Source organism: Kwoniella newhampshirensis, chromosome 2 (genome assembly GCF_039105145.1).
Source record: "Kwoniella newhampshirensis strain CBS 13917 chromosome 2, whole genome shotgun sequence".
Taxonomy (NCBI): Eukaryota; Fungi; Basidiomycota; class Tremellomycetes; order Tremellales; family Cryptococcaceae; genus Kwoniella; species Kwoniella newhampshirensis.
The window spans coordinates 1,683,280-1,696,459 of record NC_089956.1 but is presented as its reverse complement, the minus strand read 5'-3'; the positions used below and the strand labels follow the sequence as shown (position 1 = coordinate 1,696,459).

General features: G+C 51.0%; 5 protein-coding genes across 5 annotated transcripts; 2 read left to right on the top strand and 3 right to left on the bottom strand.

Annotated features, from left to right (window-relative positions):
• Positions 1-241: 241 nt before the first annotated feature.
• On the bottom strand, positions 242-853 carry IAR55_001313 (uncharacterized protein; the record flags this gene model as incomplete). Its single annotated transcript, XM_066944440.1, has 1 exon — positions 242-853. The coding sequence occupies one exon, from the start codon at positions 851-853 to the stop codon at positions 242-244; it is 612 nt and encodes a 203-aa protein (XP_066805641.1).
• A 751-nt stretch (positions 854-1,604) lies between these two features.
• On the bottom strand, positions 1,605-3,874 carry IAR55_001312 (uncharacterized protein; the record flags this gene model as incomplete). Its single annotated transcript, XM_066944439.1, has 5 exons — positions 1,605-2,345; positions 2,405-2,489; positions 2,547-2,996; positions 3,056-3,267; positions 3,317-3,874. 5 exons carry the CDS (start codon positions 3,872-3,874, stop codon positions 1,605-1,607), a joined length of 2,046 nt encoding a protein of 681 aa, XP_066805640.1.
• A 2,852-nt stretch (positions 3,875-6,726) lies between these two features.
• On the top strand, positions 6,727-7,895 carry IAR55_001311 (ADP,ATP carrier protein; the record flags this gene model as incomplete). The annotated part of the gene is made up of 5 exons (XM_066944438.1): positions 6,727-6,869; positions 6,934-7,162; positions 7,216-7,447; positions 7,500-7,822; positions 7,881-7,895. 5 exons carry the CDS (start codon positions 6,727-6,729, stop codon positions 7,893-7,895), a joined length of 942 nt encoding a protein of 313 aa, XP_066805639.1.
• A 566-nt stretch (positions 7,896-8,461) lies between these two features.
• IAR55_001310 (uncharacterized protein) lies at positions 8,462-11,118 on the top strand (the record flags this gene model as incomplete). Its single annotated transcript, XM_066944437.1, has 6 exons — positions 8,462-8,848; positions 8,933-8,940; positions 9,092-9,221; positions 9,276-9,361; positions 9,431-9,536; positions 9,625-11,118. 6 exons carry the CDS (start codon positions 8,462-8,464, stop codon positions 11,116-11,118), a joined length of 2,211 nt encoding a protein of 736 aa, XP_066805638.1.
• A 409-nt stretch (positions 11,119-11,527) lies between these two features.
• Positions 11,528-12,538, bottom strand: IAR55_001309 (uncharacterized protein; the record flags this gene model as incomplete). Its single annotated transcript, XM_066944436.1, has 1 exon — positions 11,528-12,538. The coding sequence occupies one exon, from the start codon at positions 12,536-12,538 to the stop codon at positions 11,528-11,530; it is 1,011 nt and encodes a 336-aa protein (XP_066805637.1).
• Positions 12,539-13,180: the final 642 nt, after the last annotated feature.

Genomic DNA, 13,180 nt, shown 5'->3' with positions numbered 1-13,180 from the left:
GAATATGCTGTCGCATCATCTGGCCTTTCTGCCCTCTCTGAAAAGAGACACACCTTTGCATAACCTACTATACTGTCGTTGTGTTCGTCTTACGGTAATCAAAAGTGTACATCAACTTGGTCAAAAATCATAATTGCGCTGCACTAACACCATCTGGTATATGATACTACACGCTACCACCCTCTTCTACATGACACTAAGGGATACCCAAGTATCTCAAAGACTCTAAACCCTTTCTCTCTCATGCGTCCCAAGGTGAACGTCTTGGTCTGGCAGACCCTTTCTGTATGACCTTGCTACTGAGAAGTGCAGTCCTGAGGGCGGCGCCCAGGATCATCTTCTTCTTCCAGCCTTTCCTATACCTCGACCCGCGTTTGGTCGTTTGCGTCCCGTCGTCATCGCCTTGTGGTCCCGTCTCATCAGACGCGTTCCGTGTCTCTTGGTCCTCAGATTGTTGTGACTTGTTGCCTCGGTCGTTGATGTCGTGGTCATCTGGCCAGCCCGATAAGCGATGTTGGCCTTCATCAGACGATTGTACAGTTGACTGAGCCTGTGAATGTATATTCAGATATGCATCGACAGCTAGATATCGATCAACCAGTTCTGGTGTAACACCGCCCATATCGTCTGGGCTGGACGATGATCTACGGCTCGCCAAAGCATGTCGATCGACAGTCGAACTTTCGCCCGTGGCCAGTCGATGCAGGAGTATGACGTCCGAGACGTATTGCGTGTGTTCGGGATCGCTCTTCGTAAGTTCCGACTCTCTGCTCTTCCCACTTGCATCACCGCTGGCTAAGGTTGGAGCGTCGTCCGAGTCAAGTTTGACTAAGGGAGGTCTGGGGTGTCTCATCGTGGGAAATGGGACTGTGACTTTTGTTTGTGATTGTGATTGTGGTCCTCGTCCTGTTTCAGGTTGGTAGTGAGGAATCAAGAAAATCTGTTGGAGGCTTTGGACTTGGCTGGGCAGTGTTGGTTGAGGCAGTACCTTTGGGATGCCTGTCAAAAGCGAGGCGATTAACAAAGCGAATACAATGAAAATGACGGTTTGAGCGACTGCGAGTAAAGTAGTCAAATGGTTGAATAAGAGTTCGTCGATACGGTGTCGTGTCTTCCACCCGTCTTGCTGGTAGCACGACCACTTTGTACAAGAGGAATACCATCCTTTGTGATAACCCGAATCGAAGACCCACAACGTCAGAATACCCCTCTTCAGCCGTCTCTCCTAGTGATAAGTTAGGTCACAGCCATACTTTTATTGAGTACCGCCGTCAACCAAATGTACAAGCCTGTAAGACTATGCATGATCGCTGCACCATTCGCGCTATGGTGATCACGATGCAAATTCGATTGCATGACAACAACAGTCCTTGTATAAATTGACCCTTGTACCCGTATATATCTTTGTAAAATCCGATCTCTAAAGCCAATAAAATGATAAAATTCGCGCGAAGACCAAATCGACTGTACCTAAACATGCAATCGTAACCTCCTCACATTGCTACACAGAAACATACCTTGACAGAAGAGGCGAACGAAAGGAGACAAAGTCCTCGTAATGATCGTAAACGACTAGCACAGAAAACACACTTGCGACCATCGCTCTATGATGTCAAAGCCAAGACTGCCACAACCATCGCCACGATGACCGATCCTCCTATTCTGCTCGCATCTATTCTCTCGACACCCCAACTGCTTGAGCCCTTACTTGTGCTTCCACCATTCCCGTTGATCTGGCCGTTGCTCGTTTGCAGAGCTTGGGCATCGACAGTTGCTGAACCTGTTCCTATGACAGAGGTGGAGAAGACCGACTTGGCGTTTTGAGCCGCCGTCGAAGAAGACAATGCCTGCTCTGACAAGAACACGATCGCGACGCTTGGCGCTTGCACGGGAATAACACATGAACCGTCGGTACATGTAATGGTGACTGTCGCTTGAGTTCCCGACAATCTACCGTCAGAGCCAAACGAATAGCCCATGGTCTGATTCGCCCAAGTGATGTCGTACTGCTCCCCAACGGTCGGTGCTTGGAAATATCTGACGTAAACGGTGGACGCCCCGAGAGTGGATCCGTTAAGAGTGAGGGTGACCGAGAGATCGTTGGCACCGGAAGCATCGTCGATGTAGTTGAACAGTACAACTCGAGAAGGCGCGTCGTTCTCATAGACCGCGTAAGCTGGGTGATAGATGTTGTTCGCGTCGACATCAGGAGTGGGGGTCATGTCGACAATTCGGGAAACGTTGGATTGGCCGAAAGCTTCGGCAACGAGGAGTGTTGCGTAGTACACGGAACCGGTAGTCCATTGCTTGGTCGTCGATTGGTTGGAAGGAGGGGGTGTGAAGGGCTACACAGGCAATGTCAATCAGCGTCTACGCTTCTGCAATCCGTAATAGGCATACTCACGTTGTAGTAGACATTCTGCCCACCGACGTGCATGAGAGCAGCAGAGAAGTTACCATAAGCCATTTGCAAGGCATAATCGGTCATCCTGTCATCGAACAACCAAATGAGCTGGTGTCCTGAACCTTCATTCTCGCGTACTCACCACATGGCAGCACCAAAGCTATCACTCAACCCCGGGAACCCACCACAACTCGCCGTATTCGTTTCCAACATGACCATTTCTTTTCCGGCCGCTTGCACAGTCGCAGCGTTGCCGAGGTAAGGTGCAACCAGGGACTGAGCACTCGTGTGATTGAGGAAATCCGCAAAAATGTCTTGGGCGTTGATGACATTCCCATTGATCTTACAGTTGTTTGTAGGATAATGTTGGACAGCAACGGCAGCAAGGTTGTTGACGTTGTTAGACAACCAGCCCGCGTTGAGAACGTCATCCATCTCGAAACCGATCACATCACAACAGACAGAAGGACCGGTGAAAGCGACGGGATTTGACAAGGATCCATCCGAAAGTACCGACTGGGTGATCCTGTTGAACTCGGAAACGTAGTCGTTGACTCCGTAGCCAGCGGGTCTCTTCGAATGGTCAACATATCTACAGGCAGCTAAGTCAGCAACGAAGTGAACAGGTGACACACACTAACGAGAACTCACAAGTCAGGTTCGTTGCCAACACTAAGCCCGCGAAGACTACTGCCGAGGATCCTCTGAGCCCAAGTGGCGGCGACGGGGATGTTGCCTGTAGGAGACGTGACATCCGTCTCGTTGAAGGCGAGGCCGAAGAACCATTCCGCATTGACCAAAGAAGTGATGTTGGCCATCAGATGGAAGAGATCGAGGGAATAGTTGATAACAGGTGTGTCAGTCTGTGCGAGGATTTAGCATGGCTTACGTTGTCAAGACAAAATCACTTACGACCCCGGCCGATACCTTGATTTTATCCAATATGGCAGCATCTTCCAGACCGTCAACAAAGATGGTGCTATCTTCCTGACTGTTTCCTCCTACTCTAATGATTGGACCCGCTCCGGCTCTCGTTTGTATGTTTGCCATGTAATTGAGGAAAGGAACTTTGAGATTGGCAGGACTGTTGCCCATAAGGGAATTGGCGATCGACAGTTCAACGGAAAACCCTAAAAAGTTACCCTTCTGTTCGATGGATAATAACCGTCCGGAATCGAAGACGGATTGCGAATTGGGAGGAAGAGCAAGTGATAGACCCGTAACAGGTGATTCTGGAGGTGGAGGAGAGGTGAGAGTCGTCGGATCATAAGCAGCCAAGCCTGTGTAGGCGGCGCTCGAGGCGGCAGGAGCGACTGTCGCGGTTGGAGCTGTACCGCCAGTGTAAAGAGTGAGTGCTTGGGCGGAAGCGACAGAGATGAGGAAGAGTGACGTGATGAGTGATAATGGGTGTAGTATGCGGGGTCGGGTGAAAGTGGAAGGGCCGGAAGCGAGAGGTGATGATCGTGTCATGCTGATTGGATGTTCTAATGCGTGATGAGGAAGCAAGGTCGAGTTTGAGGATGTGGGCGATGTTTGGACAATCTATGTAGAGTTGCGGATCGAAAGCGATCACTGAACGTAGGAGACTTGCAGGGAGCAGTGGCGAGGAGAGGCACGTTGAAAAGAGATGTGATCTAGATTGACTGGGTCGTTGAACGACCTTGGGGATGTTTGAAAATCGCGATGGATCGAGACGGTCTCAGACCAAATATCAACTCGCCTCGTCCTCACCAGGGTTCGCCACTCGGCGTCGGATCAAAAGAGAATATGTAAAGGAATGACGGAGTGGGTTGATGCGGAAATGGAAACGGGACAGATCGACCTCTTTCTATATACGACGAAAAACACGTCAAGTGACAGGAAACGGGGCGAGGATCGTCGATGTGAGTGCGTGACTAGAATGTCGCTCGCAAAAAGTGTATGAAACGCGGCTCGGGGTAGTCGTGTTTCCAAGCAAAAGATCTGGGTATCCTACAAGGCGGTGAAAAGCCAAGATGCGTACTCCAGGGGAAGATGGTGGTTCCGGATCTTCGATCTTTCCTTGACGAAGGGGTTGATGCCCGGTGTGGTGTTTGAGGATACTGATTTGAAGCAAAGGAATGAATACGAAAGAGAAAGAGTGGGATGAAAATCTCAGATGCTAACGAGAGCAAGCAGTAGTGAAAGTGAATTCGCTGTTGATCAATCAAACAAAGGAATGAGTGAGTGACCAAATACCGAGCGCAGCTCCGAGGGTGAAAATGGTCGTGTGTGATGATGATAATAACGAGAGCTGAGGTGAATATCGCTAACAATAGCAAAAGGTGATTTAGCTGTGGAAGCCAAAGCGGCAGAGGATCATTACCAAGGGGGGTAAATCGTCGCTTGGGATGTGTGTGTGTGTGTGTGTGTGTCTCTCTCTCTCTCCTTCCTCTGCTTTCCCCCCCTTCTCTTCGATCGAGGTTTGTGCTCTTCTCGCGCCTTGAAAAATAAAAATGTCAACAAATGGATAATACAGATGTGACCCTGAAACTGGTGAGAAACTCTGATTCCAATGACTTCCCCCTCATTATGGAGAGAGCGAGAGTAAACCCTTTTTACCAAATGTGCGAGACTTGTAGCAGTAGTTCTGGACTATATGACCTCTCCCCGTAGGGTGAGCGCCCTTGGCGTCACAGGAACAAGCATGAATCCCCTTTTCATTCTTGTACCGAAAGCCCTTCAAGGTGCTTCCGAACCGGATGTCGCTGGTCCACCCGCGCCATCCCGGCCGCACAACACAAAAATTCTGCATAGCAAGCAAAAACTATCGACTGCAGTTACTTTGACAGGCGAAAGTATCCTCTACAGAGTCTCGTTTATAATACCTGCATGGTATAGATGTGCTACCAGAAGCTGCCCCATTGAGATGGACCGCAGCGACGCCGATCAGACGCGTCGTGTCTCGACCCTTATAATAAGTGTCATCACACAGAACCAGAGACTGCGCACCGAGTTATCCGGTGAGACATGTGGCACACGTCTATCAATTCATCGACCTTTGTTCGAGGCACAATCCGATCGAGGCGGGAGTGTGTTTGCTTTTTATAGACACTCGGTCGAGAGGACCCCGGGGGATTGGAGCTCCGTACCAGTTGTCCTAGGCACAACATATCAGATACACACAAGTGGATTTCTATCGTGGTGGGTATATACAGACGTCCTGGTGATTCATGGCTGCAAAGGACATGGGCACTGGCACTACAGCTGTGCTTTATCTGTCCTCGGAAGACGGTCAGCTTGTCCGGACTGGTGAGACGTGCAGAAACACTCGAGCTTGACACCGTCATTCGGATTTACGCTGTGGAGCATGCATGCATGCATCGACAGCGTGAAGGACCTCCGGACCACTCTCTGTGGCATGCGTCAAACCGTAAGACGTGATGATCACCCCCGCTGGGAGATCTTCTTGGCCGGTGAACGAACGAAATGGTCAGGCGCTACATGTATTTCGTGGTTGATCTTGCGACACCGAGGCGCAAGCTCTGCCTGGATCGTTGATAGCACAAGGAGATGTCGTTGATCGTCGACGACAGCCGCTGATTCCGCCAGGGCTGATAATTTGCGTTTGCATGCAAGGATTGATTACTGTCACTTGATATCCCCGTAGTCCAGCAGTCGAGTTCGAGAAAGCTCCGAATACTGTCGTCCCCTTGCTATGCTCAGAACAACACCTCGCGAGCCTTTTCCACTGTCATCCTTCCGGATACTTCGGCCCGCTTCTATGCCAACCCGCTCAAAGGTGAAACTCCGCGAAACGCCGTGTGCCACGTCCGAGTCGTTCCGATATCTCCGTCCGAGCCCATTTTCACCGCGGTAGTCCCTATTCGCTGCTTTCCCCCTCCCTCTCTGGTCCCATTCTCCACTCTCCCATACTCTCCCTGTCACTGTTCGCCCCAAGCCCCCCGTTTTTTCTTTCTTTTACATCTCTCTTACGGTCTTTTCTCTTCTCTTCTTCTCCAATCCACCACTCATTTCTCTTTCTCTGTGCAACGAGGTAGAAACGAGGTTGACGAGTATGTGAGTAGCTTCTCCTTCGCGTCGTCGAATGAACCAGTGAACCAGGCTGCGAGATGGCGGGGAAGTACTGGTTGGGCTCCGTTGTGTAACGCGCTGGGGACAATTGCCAACGGTGCTGGGATGCCTCTTGCGTCTGAGTGTAGTTGTGCAGCGAGACCTGGCTTTCGTTATCTTCCAATCTATATCAGCCTGTTTGCAGTTTGCAGTTTGCATCTCGCGCGTTCCTCGCACATCAACACTCGTCATGTCCTGTCGCTGACCTTTCACCTCATCCCGCAGTCAAAATGGCCGACGTTGTTAAGAAGCCCAAGGATGCCAAGGCATTCATGACCGATTTCCTTATGGGTGGTGTCTCCGCCGCTGTCGCCAAGACCGCTGCCGCCCCCATCGAGCGAATCAAGCTCTTGGTCCAGAACCAGGATGAGATGTGAGTTTGCACAATTTTCTTCAGACAAGTCCGAGGAATCGAAACTGATCCGCCCCTCCTGCAGGATCAAGCAGGGTCGTCTCGCTACCCCTTACAAGGGTATCGCCGACTGCTTCAGGCGAACTTACGCCGAGGAGGGTATGGTTTCTCTCTGGCGAGGTAACACCGCCAACGTCATCCGATACTTCCCCACCCAGGCTCTCAACTTCGCCTTCAAGGACTACTTCAAGTCCTTGTTCGGTTTCAAGAAGTCTGAGGGTTACTGGAAGTGGTTCGGTGGTAACATCGCCTCCGTGAGTCAAAACACTTTTGCATAACACGATGGAGACTGACAATCACTGTACAGGGTGGTGCTGCTGGTGCCTCTTCTCTTCTCTTCGTCTACTCTCTCGACTACGCCCGAACTCGTCTCGCTAACGACAACAAGTCCGCCAAGAAGGGTGGTTCTCGTCAATTCAACGGTCTGGTCGACGTCTACAAGAAGACCCTCGCTTCCGACGGTATTGCCGGTCTCTACCGAGGTTTCGTTCCCTCCGTTGTCGGTATCATTGTCTACCGAGGTCTCTACTTCGGTCTCTGTGAGTATTCTATCCTTTGCGAAGATGTCATTTGTGCTGACATCTATATCAGACGACTCCGTTAAGCCTGTTGTTCTTGTCGGCCCTCTTGAGGGTAACTTCCTTGCTTCCTTCCTCCTCGGTTGGACCGTCACCACCTCCGCTGGTCTTGCTTCTTACCCTCTCGACACCATCCGTCGACGAATGATGATGACTTCCGGTGGTGCCGTCCACTACAAGTCCATGATGGATGCTGGTTCTCAGATCGTCGCCAAGGAGGGTGCCAAGTCTCTCTTCAAGGGTGCCGGTGCCAACATTCTCCGTGGTGTTGCTGGTGCTGGTGTCTTGTCTCTCTACGACAAGATGCAAGAGTTGATGTTCGGCAAGGTCTACTCCGTATGTTTGAATCTGGTCGTGAGGATTTTGACGCGCGCTGACGAGATTCTGATCACAGGGTGGTTCCGGATAAACGTTCGGCTCAACCTGATTGACCGAAACTTGATCCACCATCATCTCAACCCCTTACCTACCTCGCACATACAGATTTCCTTTCCTTCTCACTTGCTGCAATCCCCTGCGGTTACACCTTCTATACATTCTGCATCCTCTTCTTTACCTCTGGCTGTTGATCTTTCATATTCAGACTGGTTGTGGTTTTGGTTGCGTAGTGAAAGAGATGCAACGAGGTGGAATCGTGATGTGCAGCGCTCTCTCCTTGGGATTGTTACGTGGAGATCGTCCTAAGCTGTTCGGACCTCCTGGGATCACCCAGGGATCGCGTGAGGGCGTGAATTAGGTGGATCTTGCACAGCTGAAACAAATGCCACAAAAACGATCGGGGTGATCGAGAGGTGGAGGTCAAACGCGTCTCATGTACCGTCAACCATATTGTCGTCTACTCTCCTAGTCATTCGCACTGGGAGAGTTCATCTTTGACTTCCGATCATTGGTTCAGGCCCCAACTCCGGCTCAGAGAATGCCATGTGTTTATAGTGAAGACAAAGATCGATTGGTCATGCACCCATCGACATTCTCATGACCAACGCTTCGATGAACACCTCCAACCTGTCAGAGGATGGGTATTCCGATTTTGGAATGGACGAACTGGAATATGATCAAGAACTCGAAGACGCAATACGAACAGCGGAATCGCAGACACAAACGCAGGTGGATCCCAAAGTCACTTCGTCCACTTCAGGGGTGCTTGACATTGAAGATCTTCCACTCACACTCCCACCTCCACGGCTAAATGCATCATCTTGGTCATCAGTGGAGGGGAGTGAAGTTGTGCCAGATGTGGAGGCGATGGATGTGGACGGAGTCGAGGATCCGGAAGAAGGAATGAGCTTGTTCAACAGGTTCAGGAGGAAGGGTTTCCTGAGCGTGTCTGATCTGGTAGGACCTGTTTGGTGCGAGACCCAGGTGAGTGGTGCATCCCAAAGCGGCACCTTGAGAATGTCTTTCCAGGAAAACTGTTGAGTTGAATTGAGCTAATGACCTGGTCAGTATGATTAGTGAGCCCTATATGTCTGCCCCGCCTTTCAATTATTGCAATGCCCCGCTGTCGAATACGACTTTCTCCATTACCACGCTACTGTCTTCTGTATCTCCCGCCTGTCCACAATTGGCACCACCTTGCACCACACTGATCGTGTCTTGCCACAGCCGCCTCAGAACGCTACCTTTCCTGCCACCTTCACAAAGACCCAGTTTCATCATGTCCACTGCTGGGAAGGAGATCAGTGTCGATCAGGTCAAAGTGGAGGGTAAGGAGAGGATCCTCAGAAGGGGCGAGGCGAGTAGGCAACGAAAGCGAGAGAGACTGTATCGTGCTGAAGCGAAGAAATAGAAAATCCATAAACGGCTCGAAAGGGAGATTCATCCCCAGGAAGTCGTGGTGACGGCGACTACGAGAGAAGATGTATGGGGATTAAGGTGAGTCGTCTCGCTTGGCTACCTCTCGAAGGAATCCGCTGGACCGGCGAGGCTAACGTGCTGGATCAGATTCCTTAACATGCTCTCGGCAATCGAGGCTCTCTTGACACTAGGAAAGTGTAGGGAGATGCCAGTAGTAGGCTTCGTGAACGGAATCATGGTCATGGGTATAATTGTACGTTGACGTTGTCTGGTCTTCCTGATCCTCCATGTCGTTCGAGAAGTAAATGCCCTACACTCGCTTATCACGACAGTTTGAGTAGGATGAGATCACCCGTCAACCACTCGCGACCACTCCGCCCAAGCCCGAGACTCGCTCCTCACGTCAGACAGCTCTGACCTCCTTCTTTGCTCCGACCAAACCACGTCCTGAATTTCCAGTGCATCACGAAAAAACACATAAGCTTTCCATATCGGATTCGAAAACTCGAGCGAGCGGGACCCTGCCTAGAGACGAAGATACTCTTGCTGGGAAACTTCAAGTCATGATGTACAAGGAGATGTTGGACGCGATTCTCCTCTCTTCTTCGACAAATTCCCATTCCTCAACGCCGTCTCAGGTAGCAGAAAGTTCGGACCGTGCTCGGTCAATCTTGCCCAGTCGAAACCCTTTTTCGTGGAATGCAATCTTCGATCATCTAAAACTCGACCCTTCAGCTCTGTTCTCGGACGAGTTCATGACTCAAAGTCATGCCATCATCATCGGAAACGGATTGCGGTGGGGTGCGGAGGTCGCAAGATGTCTTACAGACATGACGAATGTCTGGGATTGTTATGTTGAACAGCTCGGGCTGGGTACGAACGAACAGTCGTCTCGTCCGAGCAAAACAGCGAAGTCGAAAGGGAAGGAGAGGGAGAAGAAAACTCTGGGGAAGACAGAAGATCTCCTAGAATTGGTGTACAGACGTGCAGGAGGGGCGAGCAAAGAGAAGAAAGACAGGAGTGGTACTGGTCGACGAAAGAGACGACGGAAAGTCACGGAAGGCAAGCAGGTGGCCGCAGACGACAAGGTCGAAGGGCAGCCTCCGCCGCGCTTGGGTTCTCAAGCCGTGGAGGGCAATGAGCAGGTACTGGAGGAGGAAGAGAGGCTGATACAACTCGCTGTTGCTGAGAGTCTTTCGGCCACCGCGAATCCGCATGTCGACGAATTGTATCAGCGCATCGTCGATCCAACGAGCAAGTCAGAAGCATCCTTAACTTCAGAAGATAACGCGATACCAAAGCGACCATCCACGCGAAATAGCGAACGAGCTCTTTGGTCAGAGGAGAGAGATAGTGACGAACAGAAAGAGGATGACGAGCTAGCGTGGGCCTTGGAGATGAGTCTTGAGCCGTTAGCAGGAACCGAGATTGGAGAAGGCAAAGAGGGCGAGCAGGTGGTGGTGCCTACGTGTTCGTCTCAGTTGAGCGGTCCTGCATTTGGGAGTGGCAGTAATGGCGAGTCGAAGATATCGAGTTACACTCAGCTCGGCGAGATTGAGGGCGATGTGCATGTCATCACCTCAGACGAAGACGACCATCGCTCGCTGACATCCTCGCCACCTCGAAGCTCGTCGGTACTCAATGATAAACCAGGAGAATCGTCCGGATCAATCATCGGTAAAACTCGCTTCACCCATTCGCCAACACTCCTTGCCGCACACCTTGAGTCGGTCTTACAATTCTGGATGGGAGAGAGAGAACCTCAAGGGGTGAGTCTGGAGGAGACGAGGAGATGTGGATGGTGCGAGTTTGAAGAGGGTTGCGAGTGGAGGTGAGTGTAATTTCTCCTTGTGCGGACCGTAGGCGATTCCGAGGTATGTGGAGCTGATGTGAGTGGGATAGATCGAAGAAGGCAGAAGAGATCTGGAGAGGCCGTAAATCATGATCATCTCGATGAATATTGTCTTGCTCTCGGGTACTTGTGCGCTGTGGCATGATTGCAACGCTTCTGCTCGTTGCTCAGGAAGTTCGTCACGATTACATATGCTGACTTTACATGCGATGCTGAATGATTGTGGTCCTTTGTGTGTGAATGAGTGGATTCGCTGTTCCTTGTTTCTATGAAAATTGTCTCGATGGTACAACATAGCTTCTTGGTCTCCCACTGCTCTGTCATCGCGTCGCTATAGCTTGTCCCACGATCCCATCCTCTTCTGAATAAGGCAGAGCTTGTCTTCCCTACCCCTAACGATCGACAAAAGCCCAACTACAGTTCTCTTCCCAAGAACCACCGCATTTCCTGCCGTATCCAAGTCCCGCCCGCTTCGCTCCCTCCCTACCAGTCTTACTGATCTCGTTGACGTTCCAAGTCCCGATTCCCATGCCAATACCTGCGCCTTTCCCCCAGTCCGAACCCCATTGGTCCCAAGATATCTGTGTCCCTGTCAATTCACAATAATATCCCCAGATCACAGCTCCCCAAACTATGATGTTCAATATGACCAATATCCTCACTATCCAGTCGGACCCATTCCTATTTCCACCGTTCCGGTTCTGGACGTCTTCGGCAACGTGTGGTTGGAAACAGTGTGGACATGAATGTTCGGGTAGGACCGGACTGGCTCGTCCTTGTGCTCGAGCTGAGCGGGAGAGGGAAGAACGGGGACAAGTCGCTTGGAAGAATGAGGGTGGAGGAGCGAGGAGGATAGTCAGGTCCGAAGAGGATGGGAGGGGCTTGTAATCGGGTGGAGAAGAGGAGGTGTATGACGGTGGGAGTAGTGGTATTGCTGTGCCTGTGGAGGTCGTTGTTGGCAGAATGGTGCTGATACTGGTCGATGATGGGTAGAGGAGGGGTGTACTCGAATGAGGAGTGGCAGGACAGCTTGTGGATGGAAGATGATGATCGGAAACGCCTTGATTCGAAGAAGAAGAGACGATGATTGGATCTGCGTGAGATGGTGAAAGGTCGGGGACGATCGAACGTCTTCCTGATCGGGAGGACGAGCTCGAGATCAAGGGATAGACAATCGACTGCAACCATGAGGAACCCAACGCATCGCTGAACCCGAGACTTTGAGCCAACTGATAGTTCGAGCGAGGAGGCACGCTGTCGGAGTCGAGCGCTGTTGTGCTAGACATCCTCTCATCATGGCTATCGACTCCCGACGACCCTCGTGTGGCCGGAAAAGGTTGAGCGGATGCTTGATATCCTGCAAATATCCAGTCGGGCGCAAAGATGGGCCGCGTGGTAGTCATCGTCTTTCTTGAGTGGAAAAAGCCGTCTATCGGTCCGAGGTGAGAGTCCAAGAACCCAATAGGTTGGACAAGATGCAAGCGACTCAAACTGACCGGTTGAACTGGCTCTCAAAAGGTAACTTAAAACTTTTCGGTGTGCGTCTTTATATATACCAATGAATCCTCCCCCGCCCTCCCCGCTCGTCCAACCTGAATACACATCACCTTTATATACGCATACGAAGACAATCCCACCTAGGAGCTTACAGAGAAAGGAAAAAATCGGTAGGAAGGGGGTCAGGAGGATCAAGGAGGTTATATAATTATCGGTTTCGAGGCTCTCTTGACTTGCTTCAAGCTGGAGAAGGTGAAAGGAAGGTATGGCCACTAGCTACCTTTATCCAAAGCTGTCGCTGGGTCACGGGCTCACCATGCCTGGAATTGCGATTCTCTGAGGCTCATATGGATGCCGGAGTAAATCTTTTGGAAGAGCTTTGAAACGCAATACGGGTTAGAGATCTTGTAGATCGCTTCTCTTCGCATGTACGAGAGTTGACATCGTCCACTGCCACTTACTTTTATTTTGTATCAGCGAACAAGCCTCCACTCTTCGCACTTCACACTTTCACTCGCAACCACACCCAAATCCACCAAATCAACTTT